A 26,993-nucleotide genomic window follows, 5' to 3' on the forward strand; every position below is an offset into this window, starting at 1 on the left:
GAATTGCAGCAAAGAGCAGAAACAAACCTTTTTTTCTCCACACGCATACACACGCAGGACCGTTGCCTGCCCTTCCCAATAAAAGAGGCGCCAAAAACCATTGCATTCGATATTCACACACACGTGTAATCAATACGGGTGCGTCAGTCTTTGCCCAGGCCATGTCGGCGTCGCTGCGCCCACCTATCACTAAGAGAGCGAAAAATTATTGCGCAGCCAAAAAAAAAATGAAGGTGAAGAACAAGTTAAAAAAAAAAAAACAACACCAACAACACTAAAGCTCAAACACACCTGTGTGAGTTGCAAACGTCCCATGCTCGGGAATAAAGGTATACATAGATAAATGTATCGCTTTCCCGTCTCCGTTCCAAAGCGTCGTGAAGACGTGTCACAAGGTGACTAATCAGGATTCACCACATCTGGCGTTTCATTGTCATTTCCCTCCTCGGGGATGTGCACTTCCCAGTATGCGGGGAGGCTAAACACCTCGGACGGCGCATAGCGCTCTAAGCAGCGTTCCACAATTCTCAAGAGTTTATCTAGACGCACCTGAACCTTCTTAAAAACGGAGAGGCTCGTCACACGAAATATGTGCAGCGACGTGTTTTGACGAATGTGCATCACAAGTGGGAACCGTGGGTGTGACGGTGTGGGTTCCCTGTAGCTGCGCAGGGACTCATAAGTCGACTGGCGGAAGCGGCAAACACGAATGCGGTCCATCTCCCCAAAGAAGGCGTTACCCTTTGGCTCCTGGTGCGAATACAAACTGCTACCGTGGTCGAGGAATGCATATTTGGCAGGCCCCAAAATGCGCCTCTCCATCGGAGGACGCTGGCAGGTCGTCTTGAAGCTGCATCCGCCGTAGACAAAGTTATTGTGATCGTTCATGCCGCGATCGGTGTTGCCAATCAAAAAGTCAAAAATAAAGCGATCCAGAATGTCACCAATGGCGCGAAGACGGGAACTCTTTGGGGGCCACAGTTTATGCCCAATCGTGTAGTACTTTGCCGCAAACGCGGCATCGTACTCATATGGAAGTGCCAAAAACGTGGACAGAGCTGGATGCACGTCGTGCATCCACAGTTGAATGGTCACGTAGGCACAGAGAGAGCTCTCGCCGAGAGGCACGCCGGAAAAGGTGCATGGAACAAAGTTTCGGGTGGTGTAATTGTACTGAAATACAAATCGCTCAATCCACTGCGAAAAAAGCGGCGAGTAGGCGGTAGCGGCCTTCATGTAACTAAGCGGCAGCGGCACAAAGACAGAAATGGGCACCCGCGAGAAGTTGAGGGCACGGTCGATGGAGAAGGCTAAGTACTCGCTCGTCGCCTCAAAGTAAAAATTCTGCTGCGACACCTTTACAATTGCCTCAATCTCATTGTGGGCGTAGCGCACACGGAACTTGATCGTACGGCCTTCGAAGAGACGCGACGACATGGCCTTGATGTAGCGCATGTTGTTCAGGTCAGAAAGATACGACTGACACAACGCATCGCGTTTCGGTGTGAATTCCGCATTCCGCTGGTCACACGCCTCCCACGCTTCGGTGTGGGCAACGTGGCTGGCGTCGTGCGGCAGCGGAATTCCTGGGCCCGGCAACTCAAGAATGTCAGTAAAGTCATCTGTTGGCTGATCCGGATTCCCCGCGAGCCCCTCCACAATCCGCAAATTCGCCTCAAACGTATGCAGAGCCTCCTCAAATTCTCGTGGAAGGCGGACGACGAGTGGGGGCGCGGCCCTAGGCTCCGTCCTTCTTTCTGACGTCGCAGACGTCCGTGGCGGCTGCCGAGCCACTGACGACGTTGGGCCGGGAGCGTCAATCGACACCACATCCGGCTGTCGTGGTGCAAACACGTGGACAAGGCAGTACTGGCCAAGCAGCAGCACCAGCAGCCACACCAGCAACGCCCCCATCGCCTTCCGCCTCCTCAACCACCTTGCCCGCGGATACGAACAGCGCATCATCTCCGCCCGCAGCAACGCCGCCTCCCCCCAACCCCGCTAACCCTCTCGCACACGCGAAAGCGCAGCAGACGCGGTGGCAAACCAACACCTCACAAAAAAGGGAAAAAATGTGCAAAGACGTAGCAAACAAAAGAAGCAGCAGAAGAGCCCGGTCAAAGTAGACCACACGCACACAAAGAATTAAGGCAAGAGGGAAAATAACGGTCAAGGACTTGTTTTTCTTCTTCCTTTCTCTGTTGATGTTATTCACTCGCCAGTGTCGTCTCTCTCCTCTTTAATGTGCGCCTCGCCCTTCACAGCCGCACTCACCGCAGGCTTTCTGCTCATCACGTCCTTCCTCGCGTAATCGCCGCGACAGGAGCCATCGTCGTCAATTTCGTCTCTCGCCTCCCGCAACTTTTCCAAGCGCCGCTTCTGCAGCACCTCTTCCCGTGCCTCAGTGAGCAGCACCCGCTCCACCTCCTTCACGTGCGCGTTGTACGCCTCTCGCTCGGTGGGTTCCGGCACAAACTCCTGTCGCCGCTTTTTGATGCCCCATCGCAGCATCTGCGACCGGCTCAGCCGCGGCGTCGTTTTACATGCGGCATCCGGGTTTTTTTTACACTCAAACGTCCAATGCTCCTTCGATGCACACTTCTGACACACCCGCGAGGTCACGGTCTGCCCCGTGACACCGCGCGGGTTGCTGTACTTCTTCGGAGGTCCCCTGTCCCCGTACATAGCTGCATAATCAAAACAAATGAAAACCACCAAAAGCAACATAATAATAATAATAAAATCGGCATTAGCATCGAACATGAGGCACCACTGAAGACGACGGATACTCGCTTCTCCCCCCCCCCCCCTCCCCTCCTCCCTCCTCCTCTCGGACGGGAAAAACAACCGCCTCACAGAAAAGATGTATAGTTGTGTGCGTGCGTGTTCCCGCAGTCAACATACAAAGAAAAAAAAAACAACCACACATCCAATAATAAACACAACCAACCAGAGACAAGCTATAACACTTTTCTCTCTCTCTCTCTCTTTCTCTCTCTCTCCTCTTGCCGTGTTTTATCGCTACTGTGGCTAATGCGCTTTGATTACATCAATGCAAGAGCTACGGCTCAAGCAAAAGGGAGACACCTGCCAAAATAAACGTCTTAACATCCGCCTCACTGGCACATGGCAGCATCAAGTCTATCAAAAATTTCTCCTTCGTTGCGTTCGTGTAAAGCGAGACGGCAATTGAAGCTTTTGACAGGGGTGGCTTTGACATCCATGCCACATAAACTTTCGGCATAGGGAAGAGTGCAGGTTCATCGGCCGTTTCGATTGGCTGCAGCACGTCGGAACTGTCAATAAAGGCCCCTTGCAGCAAAATCCCTTCCAAACAAACTGAAAGCGGTGCCCCTTCAGGCGGAGTAGAAAGTGCGGTAACAAGCTGCAGGGAGACAAGCGGTTCGTGGAGGGAATGGGCGGTTTCCTGTCGAAGTGCATGTAGGAAGGTTTGCGGTCGGAAGAAGCTTGAGATGTTGAGGTCTGATTTCAGTAGCTCCCGGTTCATCGCCATTGGCGCCACTGCACAATTGTAGTGGCGCGGCGAAGAAGAGACTGTAGCCATGGCAAAATGCGCGGGGAACCGTGAAAGTAACCATCCCAGTGTGATGGCACCTCTCCGGCGATCATGGCCGCGGCCTCAGCACGACGGTCCTCCTTCAGCAGCGCCGTACCTTCCGCCACCTTGCGTAGGTCGCCAATGGATTCATCCACCAAGGACACCAGACGCAGGGAGGAGGCCATTTCAGCCGTCAAAAACCCAACAATGGGCGTGGCCTCGGCCGGCTCCATTGCTGAAAGCGTCAAAAGATTGGAATGGGGCTGGGTCAATTCAGCCCATGCCTGCAGCACCGGCATCAGCTGGCTTGTCCACTCCTCTCGAGAGAAGGATGACGACGCCTTCATCTCATTGAGGTGCTGAAGATCGTCCGTCAACTGTCGCACCTTCGAAAGTTGCACAACACGATCGGCGTTTGGTGGAAGTGAAAAAAGGGACGGTACGTCACTTTCAGGAAGGCCTGAAATAGCTTGAACGTAGTCTACGTGATTTCCTGTTCCCGGCACCCGCAGCGTGGCAAAAAGACTTCGCTGCTGTTTCGCACCCGCAAGCACAGCAGGGTCAAAGAAGTGCCGGGTATACTCCTGCAGAATACGCAGGTCAAATTCACTCTCCATACGAGCACCATAGATGGCATTCTCCAAGATGCCTCGAATAGCCCTCCAGTCGATTTCCGCTTTTGTTTGCTGCAAAACAATGTCAGCAGCGGACTTGAGATCGGCGGGGGTCACTTCATACACCTTTGACCATCCCTGTGGGACGTAGGAGAGCCGCTCCTGCACAATGGCATGAAATGAAGCGGTAATAAAAAGAAGTTCCTTTTGATGGGTTTCCTTCAACTCCAAGGCGACACCCTCCCATTCTTTATAGGTGTGCAAGAGATTTTGTTGAACACCAGGCGGGGCCTCAAGGGTAATTTTGAGGCTCTGGGAAAGAAGTATGGAGGGAAATTCATCGTGTGATTCGCTTGTGAGAAACAGTCGAAAGCCCGGATCCGGGGTGAGCAGGTTAAACTCCTTCTGCAGCACTGACACCCATGGAATCACGAGGTGCAGATTCTTGAGGAACAGCCAATCGCCCTTCTCGGCGCAAACCCGAAGAAGCCGAATTGCCTCATCCGTCTGGCCACCACCCATCGCAATTTGATGAAACCGCTCACGCCCAACTTGATGGTAGGCAAGGTCTTGAAGACTTTGCGATGGATCAGCGCCCGCAGTTGTGATCAACAGTACGGGTGTACTCGCCTCCGTACGCCTAATAAAGGAGGCGAGTGTCCTGTTATCCCCCCATGACTTCACAGAAAGCAGCTTGCATGCAACTCTGCTCACAGCTGCAATTAGGCGATCACCACGAAGCGTCTTAACGACAAGAAGACGCTGAAATTGTGTCAGCTTCATAAGGAAGTCTGGGTACGCCGTCTCCGGCGTCGTCGACCGCATCCACTGCAGCCACACATCCGCCTCGTGGAGATTCATTTTAGGCACCAGATCACGGAAAAGTACAACAAAGGAGCGGAACAGGTCACGGCTGTCAGGAAGCACCCAACTGGGAATCTGAACCTCCTTCTTCTCCGCCTCAGGAGCAATTGCCCTGTCAAGAAAGAAATCCCACTCAGCAGGTGTGCACTCCTCTGGGTGTAAGGAGCGGGCGAGATAGATACCAAAAATTGGACGGTGCTCCTTAAGCAGGGAAATGGACACGGAGTAAACAACAAGACGAACAAACGTGGTCGTTAACGCCTTAATTTTGGTATCCGCATCGGTGTGATCCTCGGCGTGTCGTTGCAGCGTCTCACGAAATATCCCCATAAAAAAGTTAAAGGAGAACTGATACATGTGGGATAGGCCCTTAAGACTCTTTACAATAAAGAAGGCTTGACTGGAGGTTGTGGCAAACGGCCGGTAGACGTTGCGCTTCGTATCAATCTCCTCCTGCACCGCCTTAGACTTTTCAAGCGCCTCACTTATCTCGGCAGCCTGTGTCTTGATTTCATTGAGAGAGTCAATCAATGTCTTATTCTCCAGCAATGACCCCTTGGAGTTGGCCAGGTCGTTCAACAGCGCCTCCTCCAGGCTCGATAGCTGCAGCTTCAGCTTCTCCTCCTTCTGAAGCACCTCCAGCTTCTCCTTCTCTAGCTCCGGCTGCTCGTGCTGGATGGTTGTCCCCAGAAACTGTCCCTCGAGCCCGCTTAGCGTAATGGAGAAGTTGATTGGAGTCAAGTAGCTCAGCACATCTGGCGGAATTCGAAGGTCCGTGGAAGGTGTCACAAGGTAAAGCTGAAACCCATCACTGTAGTCTACGGTGCGACGATCACCAATTTGAATAACCCGCTTCGAACCTTCCGTTCGCAGCTCCCTGCGAAATAGTGGATACATAAAGGAATCAATGTGGTCCACATCCGTAATAACAAAACTTTTACCAAAGCGAAGGGCCAACTCCAGCGCCGACACAAGATGCTCATCGGAGACGCTGCAAACATCCACGGTGATCCCGCGCCCCTTTAGATTACTTAACAGCCAGCTGACAGCCTGGTCAGAGCTATCAATGATAAGTGGCGTGGTCACCTGCTCCTGCATGATGACAGCATTGTCCATTGAAAGTTCGTCACCGGGGAGCCCTTCTGCCTTATAGCGTAGCTGCATGCTCTCTGGCCGTAGGAAGGTAAAAAAGTTAAAATCCTCGAGTTGTCCTATGCGTTCCTTCCACCCATCCAATGTGCGTCGTCGAACATCCTCCGCCTCGTTGCCCAGGTACAGTACAAACGCCGCCGCGAGCAGGCAACGCTTTGGAAGCAGATATTGGTCAGCTTGAATGGCTTTACTTTGCGTCGCCCATCTGGCATGTTCATTCGCAAGCTTCGAAAGAAGGTCGTGTGCACTCTGGTACAAACGCTCCGCCTGCTCTAAACTCTCTTTTAACCGTTCCGCCTCCGTCGTCTTCTCCCCAAAACTTTTCTTGAGCTCCTCCACGTGTTCCTCCACTCTGGAGAGTTTCACCTCATACTTCTTCTTTTTCTCGTTGCCACTACGCAGGTTAGCTTCGTAGCCCTGAAGCTCATCTCGCATGGGGGCCACCGTCTGAAGCACTTTGCTGTATTCCACCACAGCCTTGAGCCATTCTGCCATGGGTGCGGCAGCTTTTGAGGCGCGGCCAATTACATCGCGCCGGAAGGAGTTCTCGTGAACTTGAATAAAACGCTCCAGCTTCCCACGGGACATCTCGTTCACGTTATTGAGGTCAAGATTGAGAATGTCATTCTTGATGTCGCCGGCGAGGACTTTGCGAATGGCCGCCCAGTTGATTTCCGGCACAGAATTGCCCGCAATAAGAATAACGACCCCCTCCAGTACATCCTGAACGACAGCAGGGGGCTGCTTCATCGACTTCAGCTCGGAGAGGTGTTCCGGGCGAATGGTGCGCACCGAGGAGAGGGCGGCATCCAGCGTTGGTTGAATACTGTTGAGACGTTCCTCGATCACGCGTTTGCGTTCCTCAATAGCGCTCTGCTCCTTCTCCAGGCTCTTCTGAATGTTTTGGATGTTTTTCTTCTGATCCCCGGCCTCCTCCATATTTGCCTGAATCTGCTGCAGAGCCTCGTCCGCCTCCCGCTGCTTGGCCTCCATCTGTATCTTCTTCTCCGCCACGTCCGTAGCAATTTGATCCACATTCTCCTTCGCCTCGTCCAGCTTTGAGACGCCAGAATGCAAACGAGCAAGACCCTCCGCTATGGCACTGCTCTTCTCGTTGAAGATGCGTTGGTATGTGAGACAGAGGATTTTAAAGTGCTGCGGGGAAAACTTCTCTGCAAAGCCGCGGTGGACGTGCACAATCTCTGTTGTAAGGCTAAAGTCTTTCCTGTCCTCACGGGAGTCAAGCGCCTTGTAGACGTCAGGCATCATCAGTCGCGGGATCAACTTAAGGCTGTCGCTGTACCAAGTTCCCATCCAGTAGACGTTGCAGTGGGTGAAAAGGGCAGGATTGGAGCGGCACCGCAGCTCGTAGTTTGGGTTTGTCGGGTCCATCACAACACACACGTGCAGCATGCGGGTAATGCGATCCACAAAGTAGGCGTACGGGCTCATGCCTTCCCCAAGCGCCTCCTCTCGCAGCGGACCAAGTAGAGCGTCCTGCTCCTCCTGTGTAAACAAGCCAGGAATCTCGCCTGACGAGAGCAACGAGTTGACGCATTCCAAGAAGAGCGGGTTATGACTAAAATGGTGATCTTCCAGCAGCAGCACAACATGCTGACACTCAATACCAACCTTACATAGCACGGACTTAAGCTCCGCGTTAAACTGCTTCATCCCGTATTCCCGCGTAATCGACAAGGTCATCACCTCCATACGGAGACTGTAGGCGACCAGGCGAATAATGGCCCTATCGCACATGCCGGAGCGTCCAACAAGCAGCAAATTTCCCCGTTCCTGCGACAACACACGATCCACGCGCGCAATCCAGGCACAGACCTCCGGAATCAGTTGCACATCCAACTCAGTAAACTCTCTAGAGTAAGTCAGAAGCATCTGACCCGCCGAGGTCCTAAGATCTTCCATGCTTGTTGAGAAGAGTTTTTTTACCCTTGACGCGGTGGCATCCATCCAGGAAACGTAGTAAATCGTCTCCTTTTCAGTGATCCCCGATCGGTGTCCAACCAGAAAGAGCAAATTGTCGTAAATCAACTTGGCATACTTTGTCCGCTCCTCAGGGGAAATGAGGCGGTCTACAAAAATGCGACGTCCCTCGTAGCCAATGGCGTCTGGGATATCTACTGAGTTGTAGTTGAGTAAATTCAGCGCCCACGTCGTGACGTCGCGTGGGCTAAAGATGTAATGCGAGGCCATGTCCACCGTACAGCGAGTGGCAGTAATCTCGTAAACCGTTGTCATGATGCGTGCAATATCGGACGCACCTTTTCTAGGCAGCTCAAACTTAAGCCTGTGGCTTTGAATCATAATGTTTAAAAACTCAGTGTAAATGGTCTGCATAGATTCCCGAGAAGGATACGACATGCAAAGCACCGATACAATGGCAAGAAAACGCGGTGCAACGGGATACCGACCCATGCTACCAGGCGGATTCATGCTACCAACAATTTGCACACGCTCGACGGTTATCCACTCCAGATCAGTATCGTAAAAACCACTGTAGAGGATAATTTGCTGCAGCAGGGAATGCAGCTGCACCGTTCCGTACTTGTCAGGCTTGGGCAGATTCATGTCCTTCAACAGTAATACAAGACGTTCCGCATCCTTCGGTCGCAGCACGCGTCCTTGGTTAGTATTAAACATTTGACACGTTTGCTTTAATTTTTGAATGAGGTGAATACCCTCCGTCTGAGCTGAGCAGTTCACCGTCGCCACACGGGTGTTAACGATCCCCGCAAATAAATTGGTAAGCAACATCGTCTTACCACAGCCCTCTGGACCAACAAGGATAAAGGGACGATACACACCAGGACGGAGCGGCTTCGTCCACGCCCGCATGATTTCCATATTGCGCTGACACTCAACAGTGGCAATCATCGGGTGCCGGTAAAGGTCCTCCACCGTGAGGTCAAATGCAGGCTGGAATTCAAAACTTCTGTAGCAGCCATGCTGAGGATCGTAGCAGATGTCCAGAGGATTCTTTACATTCAACGCACGCTCTCCTGTCATGTGGTGAATATCCCTCGCGTACTCACGACGATTCTCCTCGGGAAGGTACGACCCAAGTCCGTAGATGAGCGCCAGGGTAAACTGGGCCTTGTTGCTGCAGTGCTGCAGCTGGCTGAGGCCAGAGGCTACAAGGCCTGTGCGCGTCGTTTCAACGATGAGGTTGCCGGTCGCCACGAGATTATTAATCGCCCTGTAGAAGAACTCGTCTATCCAGCCCCGAAGCTCATTGCGCGACTCCTCGGGTTGCTCCAGGAGCCAGGAAGCAACCATCGTCTTCGGGTTCACATCCTCTTCTGAAAGGTAGATGATGCCCATACGCGAGACCGTAGCCGGGGAGGCAAAAGCAAGGCTGTGTGCCTCAAACAAAAAGTTCACGTTCTCGCCAAACTGAATGCGTACCCCATTTGGCATCGTCAAAAGTTTGTTGTCGTCCAGCACGGAGTTTAGCGATTCCACCCATTCTGGGTCCACATCCCCATCACAGACAATCCACGAACGCACATCATTCTCCTCCTTCACAACTTTCTTTGCCGCCTCTGTGAGAACGCCGTCAAACCACTCACGGGTGTCATTGTCCATGTGGCCCAGCAACTGCGTGCGTGGCATCGCCTTGGGATTCATCACGTACAGCGGGACAGAAACCCCCAGTCGCTGCAACGCTCGTCGAAGCACACGCAGGAGTGTACTCTTCCCACTACCACCAGGGCCAACCAACACAACTCCCATACGCTGCTTCAGAGCCTCGTACAGTTGAAGAATTTTTTGTACCTGCGACTCCACAAGCTGCAACTTTAACTCCTTCACCGACTCCACAATGGCGGGATGCAGATCAGCGTAGTCAATTTCTTTGATAGGGACGCCTGGAAAAACGTCCGCAACAAGATTATTAAAAAGAATCGCATCGTCAAAGGTGAGTTTGGAGAGCGTGTTGACGCGAAGCGATTTAATCAAAATTTCACACTCCTTTTCCAACACCTCCTCCGGGGTTGGCCGCAGTTTGCCTCCAACACGGTCCATCAAGTACTGATGAATCAGGGAACCCCCAAGCCGCATCACGGACTTCATCGCACGGAGACCCCAATCGTAGTGTTGCTGTTGGGACAAGAGACCTGCGGCAAGCTTAAATATTTCCACCGTTCTCTTAGCCAACTCCGTGGCATTCTCAAATCCTTCACTAAATAGTATGGTCTCCATGATGAGTTCGTTGTCGGGAGCACTCATGGCGACAGAGCGAAACAACTGTTTGAGGTTGTCCGGGAGCTTGCTGCGCCCACCGTAACGCTTCCCCGCAGGGTTCATTGTCACAAATATACCAGCATTGGGGTCAACGTCAATGTCACGCCCCAGCAAGTTGCAGCGGGACTCCCCATTCTTGAGAGACTCCTGAATCACCTGAATCATCTGCGACACCGCCGACAGCTGGTCTACCTTCAGCCGGTTAAACTCGTCAAAACAGCCCCAGGCACCACATTTAACCAAGCCTGTGAAAATCCGGCCCATCGATTTAAAATCGATACCCTCATCACAGTTGAATACCAACACTTGCCGTCCCATTGCGTTTCCAAGAGCTTTGACGGACTCCGTTTTACCCGTGCCTGCGGGGCCGTAGGGGTTGCCGCCGTAGCCCAGCTGCATACCCTGTGTCAGGGTCAGGTAGCAGCGGTCAGTTAGGGGTGTGTGTACAAGCTTTGGGGCATTGCCCTGATACTCATAGCTATACTTAAACTCCGCGTCCACCATGCGTAAGACGCACTTGTTCTCGTAATCTAGGTAATACCGCAGTTGTTTCCTCCATAACCAGTCGGTTGCTTTTACAACACCGTTCTGAATGAGCGTTTGCACAACTTCAATGTTGTGAATAAGATCCATAATGAGCGATTTCAATTTTAGACTCATCACCACGTCACTATTGCTACCAGCAAACACAGTTAAGTCACGTAGTTGTGACTGCAGGTTTGCCTTGTGTTTGGCAAGACCACCCGCTCTCGCCTCACGAATAGCCGCTTCTGTCTTTTTAGTGAAGTCAAGCATGGCAGCGGTGCAGAGAATTTGCGTGGGATACGTACCAATGTCCAGCTTTTCCAGGCATCGCACCAACTGTACCCGAAGTGTATCCTTCATCTCAACATCTAATTTACATAGCCACTCCTCCACCTCATCCGTGATGTGCACTGGCTGCTCCAGTGGCACCGTCTCTCCCTCCAGTGAATGAATCTGCAAGATATGCTCCTTCTGAGTGTCAAAACGGACGCTGTGGATACCCATGAAAAGCTTCTTCAGATGCGATTGAATTACAAGCGGGTTGCGGCTTTGGGCAAGAATTTCAAGTAGGTCGTCGTCACTAATAAAGTAAAAGCGAGGGAAACTGTCTCGCTTTGCCTCAAGGTACTGGTTGAGTGCCCGCTGGCAGCGATCGAGTTGCTCTAAAACGTTGCGCAGTACCTCCTTGTGTTCCTTGTGGGATGCTAGAGAGACAAGACGACGGTCCTTCGCAATGGCGCTCATCACCTGCAGGTACTCCTTATCAATGCGCGCGAACCGCTCCTGCTCCTGTGGCAGCGCCCCACGCCGAAAAATAGGTTCCAAATACACCCATTTGCGCTGAATTTGGTTCATGCTGCGAAGGTACTCGTCGAGGCACGCCAATCGCTCCTCCCACTTGTTGGCGTCACTGGCAAAGATGCTAAAGTACGGAGACTCCTTCATACTCAACAGCAACGCCCGGTTGTCGCTGAGGGCGGAGAGCGTGTCCTTCCACTCCGTAATGAGCATCACGCCGGGACGTTCGGGGTGAGGGCATAGCGTAAAGGTGGCATTCGTTCCCCACGATCGTACATCATAGAGGGCCTCTCTAATCTGCGCCTCCCCCTGAGCGCGTGAATGCAGCTCCCTCAGGTCCATCTCACGTTTCACAATCATCTCGTGACAAGACAGGATGTCGCCAAACTTAAGCGTGTCTTGTGTGGCGTTCGGGGTTCCAAGCAGGTGAAACAGCTCCACCCAGTGCCCAGGCGTAAACCCGTCGCCGCGAACAAACTTAAAAAGAAGTGCACAACGGCTCCAGGAGTCAAGAAGCGTACGAATCTGAACGGTGATTAGATTCGTGGGAATTTCTTTTAGTTTTTCATGCCAAACCTTCACAAAGTCGTCAAAGCGGTACAGCTTCGCCTGTAACACAAGCCACGGTTCATCCTGTAATGCCGTCAATTCCTCATGAAAAGCTCCCACCATGCTCCACAACAACGCATATTCCTCAATGTCACGTTTAAGGTCGTGTAGCGGCTCCATATCAGGTTCCTCCAGCTGAAAGTACTTGCACTGCTGCGCGCACTCATTACCTTCTGCCTCCAGCGCCTCCCATTGCTCCTGACGCTCCTTCACAAACGGCAAGGCATTGGGTGAATCCGCCGTTTTTGGTTTAAGCTCATGCCATTGATTGGCAAAGCGTTCCAGTTTCTTCTGCCACGTCTTGGCCGACTCCTCAACCACGCTCCTCAGACGGTTCATCTGCTCCTCTAACTCACTCTCGTAGGTGTCGAGGCGACGCATCACACCGTCCCACCGCTCCCGCGTGTTAGCAAACTCAAGACCTGCATGATTGCTCATGCTTTGCAGCAGCACGTTTTTGTTGTAGAAGTGGTAGAATTCAACCTCCATCGCCGGCCGCTGTTCTGCCAGGTAAACGTGGCGAGCATTGGCCGCACCAATTTCATCCATCTTCGTCAGCTTGGAGTCTAACGACTCCGACACCGCATCCAGATAGACTTCAATTCGATGCAGGTGTTTCTCGGCGCTGCGCCGAAGCGTGACACGCAGCACCTCAGCAAGTTTGTACAGATGATCTTCAACGGTGCTCTTAATACCTGCTGTACAGAGTGTGATGCAACCACACTTAATAAAGAGGTCCTCTGCGTTGATTTCCTTGCCCTTTTGCTTAAGCAAGCGTATCCCTTGTTCCCAGTGCTGCACCTCAGTCAAGGCCATCCCAACAATCGTCTCAAGAGATGGATTTCCATCTTTCCCACATTGCCCAATGACTAGTAAAGGGTTGAAGCGTTTCAATTCCTGTTGAATCTTCTTAAAAAGCTGTGCGGCGTGCTGCATGACAGCAACGATACCACGCTCGTTGCGTGCTGGCATCTCTTTAAAAAAAAAGTTTTCACCGCACCCCCGAAATCGCAGCGGAAATGTCATAAAATCCTTGATGCGTTGATAGTACTGTCCACGGATAGCCTCCAGCGAGGGTCGCAGTGCGGCCAAACCCGTCTCTTGATCATACACAATGTCAGCCTTAATCTCGGTCACAAATTCGTGTAGGCTTTCCAGCCCCAGCTGATACTGGTACTCCATGGCCTTGTAGAGCTGCGCGTCCCAAAAGAGCTTCCACGCCTCCATGTTTTTAAATCCAGACGCCTCCATTTTCTCCCGAATGACGTGAACCTTTCCCATCCACCGCTCACGTGAACGCAGTAGGTCCACGCTGAAGAGCTCCACCACAATAAACTCAATCTCCTTGTGCAGGCGATGCAGACGACGGTTGTCATCAGTTAGCGATTGGGACGCCCTCGACAGTTTCTCAATGAATCGATCCGCGTCTTCTTTGTTTCGCCACGTCAACTGACGATCTCCGCTCGCGGTGATGATGTTCTCAAAGGTCAAAGCCGGTTCCAACAGCATGGCACGCGTACAGGGAATAATGTCATTCGTCATGGAATTGTAGGTGCTGGCAATTTGCTTCAACAACACGCCATTTCGGTAAAAACGAACGCCCTGATCCACCATTTTCTGAATTTCACGACTAATGCGAAGGCCCAGGCCCCGAAAGATGCGTACCTCTCTAATAAGCTGCACCAGCCGTTCGGGGTAATTCACCTCCACACGACCATTCCCATCAATCTCCATCAGTGGTGCGTTGGCATCCAGCATGAGGGTGTGACTGTGGTCCTCCACATCCATCGTCCAGTGTTTACGCAGCTCCGTTTCGTAGTCGCTAACCTCCTCTAGCAGGGTGGCTGCCGCCTGGACAAATTCCTTGGCATTCTGAAGGTCCAGAAGCAGTGACTTGCACATGTTAATCATCTCCTCCACGCGGCCCCGGAGCTGACGGAGCCAAATCATATTGTTCACCACACCCGGCATAAAACGTCCGGTCTGGCAACGACGGTCCTCCTCCTCAAGGAAGGAGTCATCTTCAGTGTTCTCTGCGCGGTGCTCAAACTCCAGACGAATGCTCTCTAGCCGATCATTCAACTTTGCCAAGAGCGCCTCTCGCTCACTCACAAGCTCCTTCGCCACAATATGACGCCGAATAAGCTGACGGAACTTCACCACCTCGTTGAGAATTGTCTGCGGGGCCAAGTTGCCGCGCTCGCCAAAAAAGTCGCGTAGGGCGGCGGCGCATCGGTGCTCAATGGGCTCCAGACGCCTGTAAAATGCGTTCAGGCCGGCATCCCACTGCTCCTCCACCGCGGGCGTTGTTTTAAAAACATCAATGTTCCCCATCACCTCCCACAGCGTCTCCCTGCGCAAAGACTGTGGCTCTCCAGATGTAATCAGCAACTCCATAATCTCGTCAACCAAGTCACGAAGAGAGGCGACGACACGCAGCCGGTCGCGCACAATTCGAAGCTGCGGATCCTCAAAGTGGCCACCCCACACTGCGCCCCAGTCAATGGTGGTTAACTTATGGCACATGTTCACCCAATCATCACAGCAGCTTAAAGCCATCTCTGTGACACCTTTGCTACTGCTAAAGATACCTCCCGCCGCGATGGTCTTCTTGGAAAAGTACTCGCGTAGCCCAGAGCCAACCGTCGTCATCAAAAAGATGGTCTGCGAACGAGCCCGAGTGTCTTGTGCACTGTCGGTCCAAAAGTCATTTATTGCCAGCTGTGCGTCCTCCAGCAAGTCTACAACGTGGTTTGGCTCAAGCTGCTCAAGCTCGCCCCACGACTTCGGCAGGACGGTGTTAGCAAAGGAGGAAGTACACATTGAGCCCAGAACCTCGTCAATGTTATTAACGTACACGCGAAGCTTCATCACATTGTCCTCATCTGAGGCGAGGGAGAAAAGCACGTAGCCCGCAATAACAACATCCCGCCGCAGTCCACCTTTGGTGGTCAAACATTTGGGAAACTCCGTCACCGCATAGGCCTGAGCATCGGAGTGCTTCAGCAGGTAGCGAAAGTATGTGGCCTCCGCCACCGCAGTTATTGCGGAGCTGTCGTCCGGCAGCTCTTCAAACCTAAAGTTGTGCACGCGCACCACATCTACAAAGCGGACCGGTTGAAGTTCCCTCCTGGAATCGACGAGGACGTCAACTGCCCCAACCTTCGTCGTCCCCTGCTCTGATCCGCAAGCCGCCCGCACCAACTCCTTGAAGAGAGAAGCCGATACCTCACCCAGTTGATCTTTGCTCGCAGCAAAGGTGAACTCTACTGTCCGGTCAGAGATTTCTGCACGGTCCACTGTAATCCCCAGCCGTCCCCTCAGTGCCTTCTCCGTGACAGTGACGCAGTCCTCGGCCACCGCCGAGTTGAATCGACCCATCGTCACCGCAAGGGTTTTCCCTTTCTACAAAAGCAGCAACAAAAATAAAAACTTTACGCTATTGTCAGATGTAGTTGAGTTTGTTTCCTGCAATTTCTCTCTCACTACCCCCACCCCCTCCCCCTCCTTCCTTTTGTTTCGTTTTTTGTCTCTGTTTCCCTTCGCTTTTTTATTCCGTTTTTTTTTCCTCCCCCGCTTTCGATTCCTTCTTCTTTTTGTGTGGCTTCGCCCCAGACTTTCGGGCCTCCGCAAGGAGTGGGAGAAAGCGCAAAAGCTTGGGGCACGTGCAGCAAATCGGCGAGAATATGCAACAGCTTTGCACGACACACATGCGTTGGCAGATGCCCTTAGCGGAGTGCCTGTACTGTAATGAGGGGAGTGGGGCGTGCGCCTGCGGGAGTCTGTTGCTGCACACACGTACACACGGCAAACATAAGATGTTAAATCGCAACCGCTAGAAGGATGTCAGGAAAAACAGAGCAAAAAAAAAACAAACAACAACAACAACAAAACAAAAAAGAAGCGTTCCCCGACCTCTCCCAGTCAAGGAGTTAGGCTTCTCCACCACTGTCCACCCAAAGACTTCTCTGTCACGTCAAGCTTCACGTGCACCTACTATGTTCGTGGCGCGGCAGAACTCGGCTCCATCATATGCACAACAGCACCCAGGAGCGTCGCCGCACAGCGCGCCATTCCAATGTGTTGGCACCGCACAACATGCAGCAGACTGTCATCGGGCGAGCGCAGCAGCCAAAACAGAAGCGGGAGTCCCACGACTTCCCGGGCAATCGTGCTCTCGTAGACAGACGACACCTGCCGCCGCCTCAGCAGGGTTGGTAGGTCAACACCAAACAATGCCTCCCCAATCTGCGCAAAGCCAACCGCAGACACCGCACACAGGCCGTCCGATAACTCCAGTCGCACAAAAAAGCGCTCCTCGATCGTGCACCCACCACACGCAGCACACGAAAGAACGTTTCCGTGCATCTGCCTACTGCAACCTCGACAAGCCATGTACGTCAAAGGAAGTCGTACTCGTTGTATTTTGGCCAACACTGGCAGCGTCTCGGAGGCCTCGTGTAGGTCAAGCACCACCTGCAGTGCATCATTCTCGTCACGGTTCAGAGGCATCATTGTCTCTGTGCGGTCCACAGAGAACAAAGGCGCCTGCGACTTTGGTTCCATCTTAATAGCTCCGCTTCCGGACCTACTAGAAAGCGTGAGCCGTCGCATAAACTCGCCAACGACAAACCCACATAGACACCACCGCTCACCCACAGCTGGTGTGACGCTCCGCGAAAACTCATCCCAGAGAGTCACCTCGATGAGACATGAAGAAACCGAGGACACGGTATCCTGCAGCGTGATAGCTGAGCGCTCCACACGTCCCCGTTTTGTGTTTACCAGCGTCGTGGGAGACACTGCCACCACCACCCCCTCCACAGTGGCAATGTCACCAATGTTGCTATGTTGGGTAGCATGTGTCACCGATCTCGCACCAAACATCCGTGAGGGGTGGGCCGGAATAGTGTCCCCCGCCTCCGCCCCACACAACACGCCAAATGAGCGCTCGCTGAATTGCAGTCGCAGCGCATCTTTGGCCTCACCACAATTTGTCAGACACGCATTTGTCACGCAGACACAGTCCCCCACTGAAAACATGTCGTTCAGAGCAGCATGTCCCGTGCAAGAAATACACATGGCATCACCATTGCTGTCCACACCTATGCAATCAAATATAAACCGCGTCGCTAAACCAATTGCCGGAAGTTGTCGCCGCTTTCCTTTCCATATCACGCGCAGAGTTAAGGTGTAGTCACCTAATTCGTGTCCTTTGGCCTCGACAAGGTCGATAAGGCTCAGCTTCGGATACTCCTCAACGGCGCGGGAAGTGCAGGGTTTTACATTTCCCCGTCGCTTAGTAAGCGCCTCGCTTGACAGGTGAAAAAGTGTCGCGTCAAAGGTTGGGTTCCCCAGCAGGGACAGCTCCGTCCCTGAGTAACTGATCGAAAGAGGCACGACCACGTTTAGTCCATTCTTTGCTGCCACAACGCTATACTCATTCAGCGTGACACAGCAACCCACCTCAATTTGAAAGGTGTCAACCAGTTCCTCCATTTCACTTCCAGGGGGAATAACAAGCCAAATGAGTGAAGCAGAGTCGGATGCGGCGAGGTAGAAGCGCGACACCGCAAATGAATCTGCTACAAACTTTGGATACCGCTGAATGTCCACCACTTGCACCCTGGGTGAGGACCAGCGCAAGGCCCAGCTCCCCCCTTCCCCGTGCGGGAGGCCACCTACCATAGCACACGCACAAAATCCCCTTGACAAGGCGTCCATCCAATATATATATATATATGCCAGCTTTTTACTTACTTTTTTGTGTTCCAGAGGAAGGTCGGACCTCGCGCCGTCTCTCCCTCTCAGGTCAGCTGTTTGTCGGTCGCCTCTGCACGAACAAAAAAAAAACAGGAGCAGAATCCAAATTAAGAAACAGAAATGAGTTAAGAAGAAGAATCAAACATGTGCGTCCGGGTGTCCCCCCTTCTATGACAACGTATTGTTTTCCCCCTTTTCCTTCTTAGAATAAATGAGAATACCGAGCTTTTGTTCCGTTATCCCATGAAAAAAAAAGTATCTTCGACTGCCCCCTCTTCGCCTTTGCGCCTACTTGACTGTAGGCATTTGTGTGATTCAAGCACCCTCACGTCACAAACACAAGGACAAACAAACAAACAAACAAAAAAAGGCAGACCTGTTATCTCCCGCCTCTCACGCCATCTATGGGCCACGGCTGCGGTTCAATGAAGCTAGCAACCGGAGAAAGGTCTGGTCACGTCCTGCCCTGGTACAAGTCGGGGCGGTAGAGTGAGGGAGAGGAGAGCGACAGTTTGCCAAGAAGTTCTCTCAGCAACGGTGAAGGCTCACGTCGCGGTTGCTCTTCATAATGCAGTGTCATGCCACCCCCTCTCAACACGGGCGTTTGGGAAAAGACATCTACTTCCGCATCCGGGGAGGCTCGCGTGGAGGCGTGAAACACGTCGTCCGGCTCCTCCTCTTGGCGGATATACGGGGCGTGGGATGGCTGACATGGTTGAGGGGAATCGATGGGGTACGCCACCATCGGCCGCGTTGTGGACCTTCGCGGACTCGGATGCCGCGATGTCACACTACTCCGTGGGGACACTTCCTTCTCAGTATAAAATGACTGTTCCCGGCACGGTGCATTTTGGTTGTACTCCTCCGCCTGCTGCCCCATCGCGTTTCGGTAGGCTCTTGTTGGTTCTAGCACGGGTCGCCGGGATGGTTTCAAGGCCTTGATCTCCTTACTTGGCTGGACACCACGGTAGCGGCCAAACCTCGGCGTAGAAGCGTTTGCATGATCCGTGAAAAAAGACTCGGTATGTCTTCTTCGCAGCGTCATCGACCGTGTCGTTGCGACTAAGTTGGGCCTTGGCACCTCCTGTCGTCGGTTGTGTGTACTGATGCTACGCAACGGCCGTTGGTGCCACCGCGCAGGTGTCGTAAGCGGCGCCTCACTGCAGGCCCTCACCGAAAGCGCGAGTGCGTCCTTGTACGCCCGAAGTGCGCCAGCGGGCGTTTTCCGCACATTTGGAGAGGGTGGTGGAGGACGATGAATGTACTCTCTAAGAACGCTGCGCGCCTCATGGTAGGTGACACCGTTTGTCCTCAAACGTCGCTGCCGCCGAAGGCACGCAGACCCCGTCCAGGAGTTCCCCCGCCCCTGCTGTGCCCCAGCGACCACCTCGCGCAACTCCCTGCGGTACTGCTGCAGCGCTGTCAAATCCTGGCGGGGCGGGGCGTCGCTGTGGTGACTACCGTCGCCTTTCAGGTCCTGAGGGGCAAGGTGAGACGGTGGTGATGCCTCGGCATTTCGCGTTCGTTCCGCCCTCGCAGCCGCTGCTAAGAGACGTCGTTGCCGCTCTTGACGCATGTGCAAGCGCCACGCCTCTAGCTCCCGCTGGATTCTCCCCTCAGCGTCCTCATTCTCGCTTTCTTTTTCCTTCGCTCCCACAATGTCTTCACTGGGGGATGGCCGCTTCGGCCTAACAAAGTCATACGGCATGGCTGCCGTGGTTCCCTTCACCGCGACTCTACCTGGCAGCGGACGAACGTACCCTCGCGCCCGCGTTGGCCCTTCGTTGCGTTTCCCCCCTCCCAGCCGCTTCTACACACCCAGCGACGCGGGCCTACAGCAGGTACACCAGATGAAACCAAAACAATCCACAAGAAAAGCAAACAGACAAAACAGAAAAAAAAAAGTTGCCGTCTCCAACCACACAAGGCGAAAAAGATCAAAAAGAGGAGCCTCACAGTTGTTTGAACGGAGTAAGTGACTGCCAAAAAAGAAAAAAGTTTGTATTTTTGTTGTTGTTTTTTTTTCCATTCTGTTCTCCTTCTATTTTTATTATTACTTTGTTTATTCTCGCGCCCTCCACGGGAAAAAAGCACACACACACACGCACACACAATAAAAGAGAACTTTTCACCGTAATGTTTTCATCTCTCTAGTTATTCATCTCCTTCCATGGCACGGTGTGACTACACACAACATCCGTTTGATTGTGTCCTTTCTGCTTTCGCCCTCGTGGTGCGCGTATTTCTCTCTTCCTCTTCCTCTTCCTCTTCATCCGCTGCTACTTCCAAAGGAGATTGAGGGCCCTCCGCCGAACAAGATAGCGTGCCGCACAGGTGAGAACGCCAAAGCCGCATGTCAGCGTTATTAGGAGGTTCTTGTTAAAGTCGCTATTGAGGAGGTCAAACGCCTTCCCCGAGGAGGTGCGCACGTAGAAGATGTCCAGCCCGGACACCAGCACGTGACAGGAGCTCTCCAGATTGGTGGGTGTGGTGGTAATCAGCCTTGGCTTCGCCACCCGGTACTTGTGCGATGCCAAAGCCGTGCTCGGGATGAAGACATGTGTGAGTTGCTTGCCATTGTCATCAAGAGGCATCTGTCCACCCGCCAGCAGCTTACTCAGCTCCACTGTGGCGATACGACCAGAATCAAAGGCGAGCACAATGCTTTTGCCAGCAATGCCGTTGAAGGACGTTGTTACACCCATCGTGGCAAGGTTACCGCCGTACACGCCGAGGACGGCAACCGTCACAGTGGGTGGACGAGTGGCACGCGAACTGAACGTCCTTTTAAAGCGGAAAAAGGAGGCAATGATCTGCGGTATGGTGGCACCAGCATCCTTGCGAAGTACTTGACCAAACTCCTCCTCAAACATTTCCCACACACCAAGGCAGTGTCGAAGCTTCACCATGTCCATGTAGTAGTACAAGACAGCATTTTCCACGACAACCATGTGTACAGGACCCTCCACGTTGCGGTGACGCACAGTTGCCAGTACACTGCCGGTGACGGAATCAATAGCAGTGAGAACAAGCGTTGTCAACTCCTTCTCTGATGGTTCGTAGTGGGCAACAACGATAACATTGCGTGTGGGATACTTCCGACGGACCTCATCTGTCTTGCTAGTCTTGTTTGGAAACACGCGTAGTTGATTCACCGTCGTCGTACGGAGCACATCCTCCCCAGTGGCGTAGGCAACCAACGGATACGGCATGCGCACGGTCCAGAGCGGAAGCACCTTGGAAGTGGCGGAAACCACGTATCCCTCGATAAGGCCACTGGTGACGTTGGATGTAAAGAGGTACATATCTTTGGACGGGACGCTGCCATGCAGCTCCAACGAACGCGTGATCGCAAATGCTGGTGAAACAACCAGGGAATTTTCATATACCTTGAGCTCCTTTACAGCCCCGGTGATGACATCAAGAGCAAGACTCATGCGCCTCACTGAAGAAGCAGCGATGACGCTGAGAACATTTTCTCCTGAGAGAACCAGTTGCTCAATCCTTACAGACTTCATGGAACGTGCAGCCGTGTTCGCTACCAGCACACTGGAGATATCTGCTAGTACACGGATATTGTGCCCCATTTCCCCAACAGGGATGACGTAGACAACACCATAAGTCGAGACTGCCAATGCCACCTTGTTAAATGAAAAGTGATCTTCATGTATTGGGTTGTCGGCGATGATGGTGGCAGCGAGATACGCCAGCCCCTCTGTACGCTCCCACAGCAGCTTGCCAAGTTTCTCCGACACCGCAAGAAGGTGCCCATTGGCAGTTCGAAGAATAGCCTGTGCACCGTGCTCCTCATCCCTTATGGCCAGAAGTACTGTTGGGGGATGCCCTGGGGTGAAGTTGTACGCAATGCGGACACTCGAGCCCGGGAAGGTGACCGTGAAACCAAGCTTGTCAGTCGTTGTTTTCACGGTGCCCTCAAAGGTCCCAGTGGCACCAAGCAGCAACCCAGCTTCGCACCCGTCACAGGCAACGGTTTCCGCCTCTCCAGAGTTCCGCACGACGGTCATCTTTGTGGCAGAAAGCACAGCCGCATCCCCGGAGACCGCAACGGCGCCACCGTAAACGTCACCCTCCACGTCCGCCACCTCGACGTCCCCTGTAAGTGAGTAGCGGTTGGCGCCCGCTGGTCGAAGTGCCCATATGTGATTACCGCTGATGCGAAGCCCATGCACGTCCTCCCCAATGGAAAAGCTACCGCTGGGCATGAGCACCTCATCCTCCGTCGCTGGCCAAAACTGGAACAGATAGGCGGTTGCCTTGTCCATGGCAGCAACCCGCACACTTCCTTCCACGATGGCGCAGGATTCCACAGTGGCGCCAGCGGGCAAGGACAGCTTAAATGTGGTCTCAATATCCCCAGCAGCGGCGTTAAGGAGATAAATCGTGCCTGTGCGAGAGGACACCAGCACGCCATGCCTGCCCGCCGTGACGCACACCTGCGGCTCGGAGAACAGCCTCCTCCACTGCAGGCTTCCGTCGCTGAGCGACAAGGCCGCAACGGCTCCCAGGTTGGAGGCCGCATACATGTAATTCGGCTCCAGACGGGGTTGGTAGGACGCGTGGTCTACGTGACCGACAAAGCGCAGGATCCAGTCCCTAAGCCCCTGCTCATCCTCGTGAATGGCCTTTGACGTCTGGACGACGACGCAGAGGAAAACAATTAGTAACAAGAGCGGAGTAAGCGGCCTCATATTCCACACGCCAGCAGACACACACACCCACACACTCACAGCCTATATCTCTCTGTTCTTCCCTTCTCTTCTTCTTCCCTTTTATAAGCTGTGGTGAAGACGATTGCCACAAAAAAAAAAACAATAATAATAATAATAATAATAATAATGGTTTTTGCTCTTTTTTTTTCTGTGCCGTTCTACTAAAAAACACACAAACAGACAAACAGACACGCAAGAAATTATTCAAAAAGAAGGAGTAAGTCAAATGGTAGCAAATGCACGAAGCTTGCAAGCACGCACGCGTGCAGCGACAGGAACAGCATGGAAGCGTCACAGTAGGTGTGCAACGCAACACCCCTTGGCAGCGGAGCTGTGAAACACACAGAATGATGAAATCATTAGTAACACAATTCTCCCCTCAAATTAGCCTGTACCGTGAACGCAATATAAGACTCACACCAGCACTGTCACCGTCCTTTTCTCTCTCGGCAAGAGCGGTGCCACGTTTTATTCCCCCTGCACTCCCTCCTTCTCTTCCCCTTCGACGCTGCCAAGCATTTCAAGCGCCTCAAGAAAGGTGCATACAAAGGTGCTGCCCTGTGCGTACAGACCGGCAATTCCCGCACTCCTATCTCCCTTAAATTGAAGAAACATTGCACGGGGAAAACGTTTCAGGAAGCGGTCCTTTGCCTCCTGTGGAAACGCTTCATTGCCGCAGTGAATAACGGTGACCCGTTTCTCGAAGGCAATACCCTCAGCGATATCAGTGGCCCCCGTACATGGCCCATGCAACTTAAGGAGCTCCTCGCTGAAGCGAAACCGCAGTCCACCGTCGTGCCGTTCCGCAGCAGCAAAGATCAACGCTCGTTCAACGGCATTTGGCACCTTTTTCCGCAGGTACTGCTCCAGTTCCTCCAGCGAGCGGGCTCCCCGCGGTACTCCCTGCAAGATGGAAGGCAGTTGGTAGTGGGAAGGGTCACACGAAAGCAACTGCGAGGGTCCATTCACAAAAAGTGTTAAGGAATCAAAGCTCAACAGCGGCGAGTGCAGCGCGGCCTGACACGCCACAAGGGCACCAAAGCCAAGGCCCACTAACTTTGCATCCGTCCGCAGAATTTGCTTCTGGTGTAACACAACATCAGCGGCGGATGCCAGGGTGTAGTTATCCCCTTCGGTTGGACACGGTAGAGCCACGGAATGGTTGTGCCCTCTTAGCTCCACAGCGTACAACTCCAACGGTGTCGTGGGAGACAACTGCGACATTGGCAGCCTGCTGAGGTTCTCGTTGAGCAGCTGCTGCCAGGAGACGGCGGAGCCGAACAAATCGTGCACAAGAATGGCTTTACTGCTCGGTCGGGAATCCAAATGCCAGCGGAAGGCGGACAGGACGTAGTTTAGCGGGAGAGGTGGCTCACTTATGGGAAGCGCCCGTACTGGCGAGCCGCCCGAGAAGATATGACGAACCAGGTTCATCTTAAACTACTCGATGTAAACTAACGTTACGAGAGGTCATGCAGGGAAAAAGCGGTGATAAATGATCATAACAATACTAACGAAGAAGTTGAACTTTTCTTCCCCTCCCCCCCCCCCCGCTCACAAAATAATAATAATAACAAACACCACTCGTGTTTGCATAAAGTGTATTGTGCATTCATTAGCATACCTGCAGCTGCGGCGTCACAAAAACAACTAAATAAATAACCAACAAAACAAAAAAAAACATCACATAAATACATATATACACGCGGTGTTCATTGTTTGCATGTATCCATTTACGCACGTCCTCTTTACCTGAAGCTTCACGCAAACCGTCAATATGGTGCACTGCGTGGGATATATGTATGTACATGTATCTATCTAAGCATGGGCCTTAGTAGACACAGTAAACAATTGTTTCTTTTTTTTTTTTCTGTTTTGTTTTTTTGGGAGGCAAAAGTAAAAATATTGATGACAATGCAACCACAACAACTAAAGCATATAGCAATAACAATAATAACAATAATATGTATATATGTATATATGTATGTATGCATGTGTGTATGCATGTATGTATGTATTAGATTCAGTAAACCCCCGTACAACTGTCACTACATCGCCTCTGACTATGTTATTGCCACTCCTGGTACGTGGAGTTAGAGACGTATATACCGCTAACTGGCACCGCGCTCCCCCCCCCCCCCTACCCCTACCCCCTACCCCTACCCCTACCCCCCTTTGTTTACCGTATGCGCTCACACACACACACACCTCACCCTAAACCCCCGACTCCGCTGCTGCGTATGCATAGCCATGTCAGCTGAAACGCTAATCCACGTGGGCCCTGCTTAGGGGAAGTAAAGCACCCGGAAGTCGCAGGCACAGGTGGCACCGTCCCCTTCGTCAACGTGCAGCTCAAATTTTTATGACTTCCCCTCTCTTCCCTCATCCTCGCTTTTCCCTCGCCGCTCTGCCTCCAGCCCTCAGCGACACAATGCACCTGCATAAAAATAAAAAGTGTGTTAGCCCCCAACCACCTTCACGAAATTCCCAGGTGTAGAGGAACTTTTCTTCGCATTCGCTGCGGACACCCCCCGCACATCCTCCGGTGGAAGCGAAAAGGCAGGTGTTAGCATCGCGTTGGCCACCGAGAGTCGCTTATCCCACTCCTCGTCAGACATTATCACCGTCATCACCTTTCCGAACTTGCGCGACACCTCCAGAAGCGAGTTCCGCAAAAGCACCCGATAAAAGCCGTTGTACTCATCTGTAAACCGTGCTGTTCCCTTCGACAGTTTCTGCTTCACCTGTTCAAGCCGTTCAAACTTGTCCGCGCTCGGTTTTTTCTCCGTTGCCCGTGTGAGAGACTGCACCTCGGCACTCAATTCCTTGAAGCGTTTGATCACGTGCACGCAGCGAGTCGCATAGCTGGAGAGAAACCACAGCATGTCCTCCACCTCCGTCAACGTGGTGACCCCGGCTGAACGACTCACGTACATGCAGTAAGACTCTATTTGAGCTGTGAGCTCTTGCAACGCAAATATCGCTGGATCACTTATTCCAGACGAGGGATAATTCAACTCCTCCAGCCGCACTGTTGTCAACTCTCCATTTTGGCCGTCCCACTCTACTACAGCGTTGTCGTCGTTTACGCTTCGCACCACGCCTTCCATCTCGGGATGCTGGGCATGCTGGACCAGGTGGCCGCAGTAGCAGGCTGTCCACGGCAAAGGCGACCCCTGCATGGATTTACGCAATTCATTCACGTCACTCCACTGACGGAGTTCACTGACACAGTACTTCGTGATGTGCTCCACCTGCGCAAAGCACGTGTGTAGGAGATCGGCCAGGTCACTCTGCCGCGTTTCGATGACGGCAAGGGGAGACTCCGCCACGTCATCGTGATCGCTCGGCTCACCAATTGAGCGCAGCTTTGAAATCAGATTGAGTCCTTTCGATTTCACGGTGGAAAAAAAAGACTTTTTGTACTGCTTCTGTCGTTCATCGCGAAACATGCGCCATGCGAGTTCGTCAAACGTGGCAAAGGCTTTCAGCAGCGGCGACTCATGAAGCTCGTGCAGACACGAGATGGCGTTGAGGGCTAACTGTAGCTGCCGCATGCGTTTCTTCACAAGAGGATTTTCCGTGGAGGCGCCGTTCTCCTTCGGGTTGGACAGCAGTTCCGTAAACTTGTCCATCGTCCCGTCCGTCTCCTTCGGTGGGATCGGCGGGAACAGCACACCGGGGAACTCCAACTCCATCTGCGTCGCCAGCCACTCGAAGTCTGAGTAGCGGTGCCACGTACAAAAGTCGATGTAACCGGCGCCTCGGGTAAAGTTTTGCGCGGCGTGGTTCGAGGGCAGCAGCGGGAAATTCTGGTAGCTCGCCAAAAAACTTCGCGCCAGGATCTTGTACGACCAGTGCGAGAGGTGCTGCAGCCGGCCGTTCTCCGTATACATGCGCTCCGCATCAGCAACAAGAAACTCCATCGCGGCAGCGCGCTCTCTGCAACTGAAACTACGCTTGCTACTAGAAAATGAAAAAAAAAAAAACGGACTACTGCAAAGCGTTTGAATGTTGATGTTATTGTTTTTTATTCCCCTTTAAGTGAGTATCATCCAAACCCATTAGAGACGCACAGACAGACAAGAAAAAGAAAAAGAAAAAAAAAGACGAATAAAC

General features: G+C 52.7%; 9 protein-coding genes across 9 annotated transcripts, besides 19 other annotated features; all 9 read right to left on the bottom strand.

Annotated features, from left to right (window-relative positions):
• Window positions 1-399: 399 nt before the first annotated feature.
• On the bottom strand, window positions 400-1,965 carry TraAM80_02189 (uncharacterized protein; the record flags this gene model as incomplete). Its single annotated transcript, XM_029379202.1, has 1 exon — window positions 400-1,965. One exon carries the CDS (start codon window positions 1,963-1,965, stop codon window positions 400-402), a length of 1,566 nt encoding a protein of 521 aa, XP_029240941.1.
• A 246-nt stretch (window positions 1,966-2,211) lies between these two features.
• On the bottom strand, window positions 2,212-2,763 carry TraAM80_02190 (uncharacterized protein; the record flags this gene model as incomplete). Its single annotated transcript, XM_029379203.1, has 1 exon — window positions 2,212-2,763. The coding sequence occupies one exon, from the start codon at window positions 2,761-2,763 to the stop codon at window positions 2,212-2,214; it is 552 nt and encodes a 183-aa protein (XP_029240942.1).
• Window positions 2,764-2,788: 25 nt separating this feature from the next.
• Window positions 2,789-2,797: a microsatellite.
• Window positions 2,798-2,828: a microsatellite.
• Window positions 2,829-2,897: 69 nt separating this feature from the next.
• Window positions 2,898-2,950: a microsatellite.
• A 22-nt stretch (window positions 2,951-2,972) lies between these two features.
• Window positions 2,973-3,006: a microsatellite.
• A 55-nt stretch (window positions 3,007-3,061) lies between these two features.
• Window positions 3,062-3,508, bottom strand: TraAM80_02191 (uncharacterized protein; the record flags this gene model as incomplete). The annotated part of the gene is made up of 1 exon (XM_029379204.1): window positions 3,062-3,508. The coding sequence occupies one exon, from the start codon at window positions 3,506-3,508 to the stop codon at window positions 3,062-3,064; it is 447 nt and encodes a 148-aa protein (XP_029240943.1).
• Window positions 3,505-15,762, bottom strand: TraAM80_02192 (cytoplasmic dynein 2 heavy chain 1; the record flags this gene model as incomplete). The annotated part of the gene is made up of 1 exon (XM_029379205.1): window positions 3,505-15,762. The coding sequence occupies one exon, from the start codon at window positions 15,760-15,762 to the stop codon at window positions 3,505-3,507; it is 12,258 nt and encodes a 4,085-aa protein (XP_029240944.1).
• A 470-nt stretch (window positions 15,763-16,232) lies between these two features.
• Window positions 16,233-16,280: a sequence feature (A-rich).
• Window positions 16,281-16,377: 97 nt separating this feature from the next.
• On the bottom strand, window positions 16,378-18,105 carry TraAM80_02193 (uncharacterized protein; the record flags this gene model as incomplete). Its single annotated transcript, XM_029379206.1, has 1 exon — window positions 16,378-18,105. One exon carries the CDS (start codon window positions 18,103-18,105, stop codon window positions 16,378-16,380), a length of 1,728 nt encoding a protein of 575 aa, XP_029240945.1.
• A 371-nt stretch (window positions 18,106-18,476) lies between these two features.
• Window positions 18,477-18,513: a microsatellite.
• Window positions 18,514-18,598: 85 nt separating this feature from the next.
• TraAM80_02194 (uncharacterized protein) lies at window positions 18,599-19,852 on the bottom strand (the record flags this gene model as incomplete). The annotated part of the gene is made up of 1 exon (XM_029379207.1): window positions 18,599-19,852. One exon carries the CDS (start codon window positions 19,850-19,852, stop codon window positions 18,599-18,601), a length of 1,254 nt encoding a protein of 417 aa, XP_029240946.1.
• A 144-nt stretch (window positions 19,853-19,996) lies between these two features.
• Window positions 19,997-20,047: a sequence feature (A-rich).
• A 95-nt stretch (window positions 20,048-20,142) lies between these two features.
• Window positions 20,143-20,204: a microsatellite.
• Window positions 20,205-20,211: a microsatellite.
• A 24-nt stretch (window positions 20,212-20,235) lies between these two features.
• Window positions 20,236-20,257: a microsatellite.
• A 166-nt stretch (window positions 20,258-20,423) lies between these two features.
• Window positions 20,424-22,853, bottom strand: TraAM80_02195 (uncharacterized protein; the record flags this gene model as incomplete). The annotated part of the gene is made up of 1 exon (XM_029379208.1): window positions 20,424-22,853. One exon carries the CDS (start codon window positions 22,851-22,853, stop codon window positions 20,424-20,426), a length of 2,430 nt encoding a protein of 809 aa, XP_029240947.1.
• A 4-nt stretch (window positions 22,854-22,857) lies between these two features.
• Window positions 22,858-22,893: a microsatellite.
• An 82-nt stretch (window positions 22,894-22,975) lies between these two features.
• Window positions 22,976-23,002: a microsatellite.
• Window positions 23,003-23,034: 32 nt separating this feature from the next.
• Window positions 23,035-23,065: a microsatellite.
• A 277-nt stretch (window positions 23,066-23,342) lies between these two features.
• On the bottom strand, window positions 23,343-24,308 carry TraAM80_02196 (uncharacterized protein; the record flags this gene model as incomplete). Its single annotated transcript, XM_029379209.1, has 1 exon — window positions 23,343-24,308. One exon carries the CDS (start codon window positions 24,306-24,308, stop codon window positions 23,343-23,345), a length of 966 nt encoding a protein of 321 aa, XP_029240948.1.
• Window positions 24,309-24,518: 210 nt separating this feature from the next.
• Window positions 24,519-24,576: a sequence feature (A-rich).
• A 149-nt stretch (window positions 24,577-24,725) lies between these two features.
• Window positions 24,726-24,759: a microsatellite.
• A 12-nt stretch (window positions 24,760-24,771) lies between these two features.
• Window positions 24,772-24,837: a microsatellite.
• Window positions 24,838-24,892: a microsatellite.
• Window positions 24,893-25,011: 119 nt separating this feature from the next.
• Window positions 25,012-25,046: a microsatellite.
• A 287-nt stretch (window positions 25,047-25,333) lies between these two features.
• Window positions 25,334-26,800, bottom strand: TraAM80_02197 (uncharacterized protein; the record flags this gene model as incomplete). Its single annotated transcript, XM_029379210.1, has 1 exon — window positions 25,334-26,800. The coding sequence occupies one exon, from the start codon at window positions 26,798-26,800 to the stop codon at window positions 25,334-25,336; it is 1,467 nt and encodes a 488-aa protein (XP_029240949.1).
• A 158-nt stretch (window positions 26,801-26,958) lies between these two features.
• Window positions 26,959-26,991: a microsatellite.
• The last annotated feature ends 2 nt before the right edge of the window (window positions 26,992-26,993 follow it).

The sequence above is a fragment of the Trypanosoma rangeli genome (assembly GCF_003719475.1).
Source record: "Trypanosoma rangeli strain AM80 chromosome Unknown Tra_15.4_contig_00048, whole genome shotgun sequence".
Classification (NCBI taxonomy): Eukaryota; Euglenozoa; class Kinetoplastea; order Trypanosomatida; family Trypanosomatidae; genus Trypanosoma; species Trypanosoma rangeli.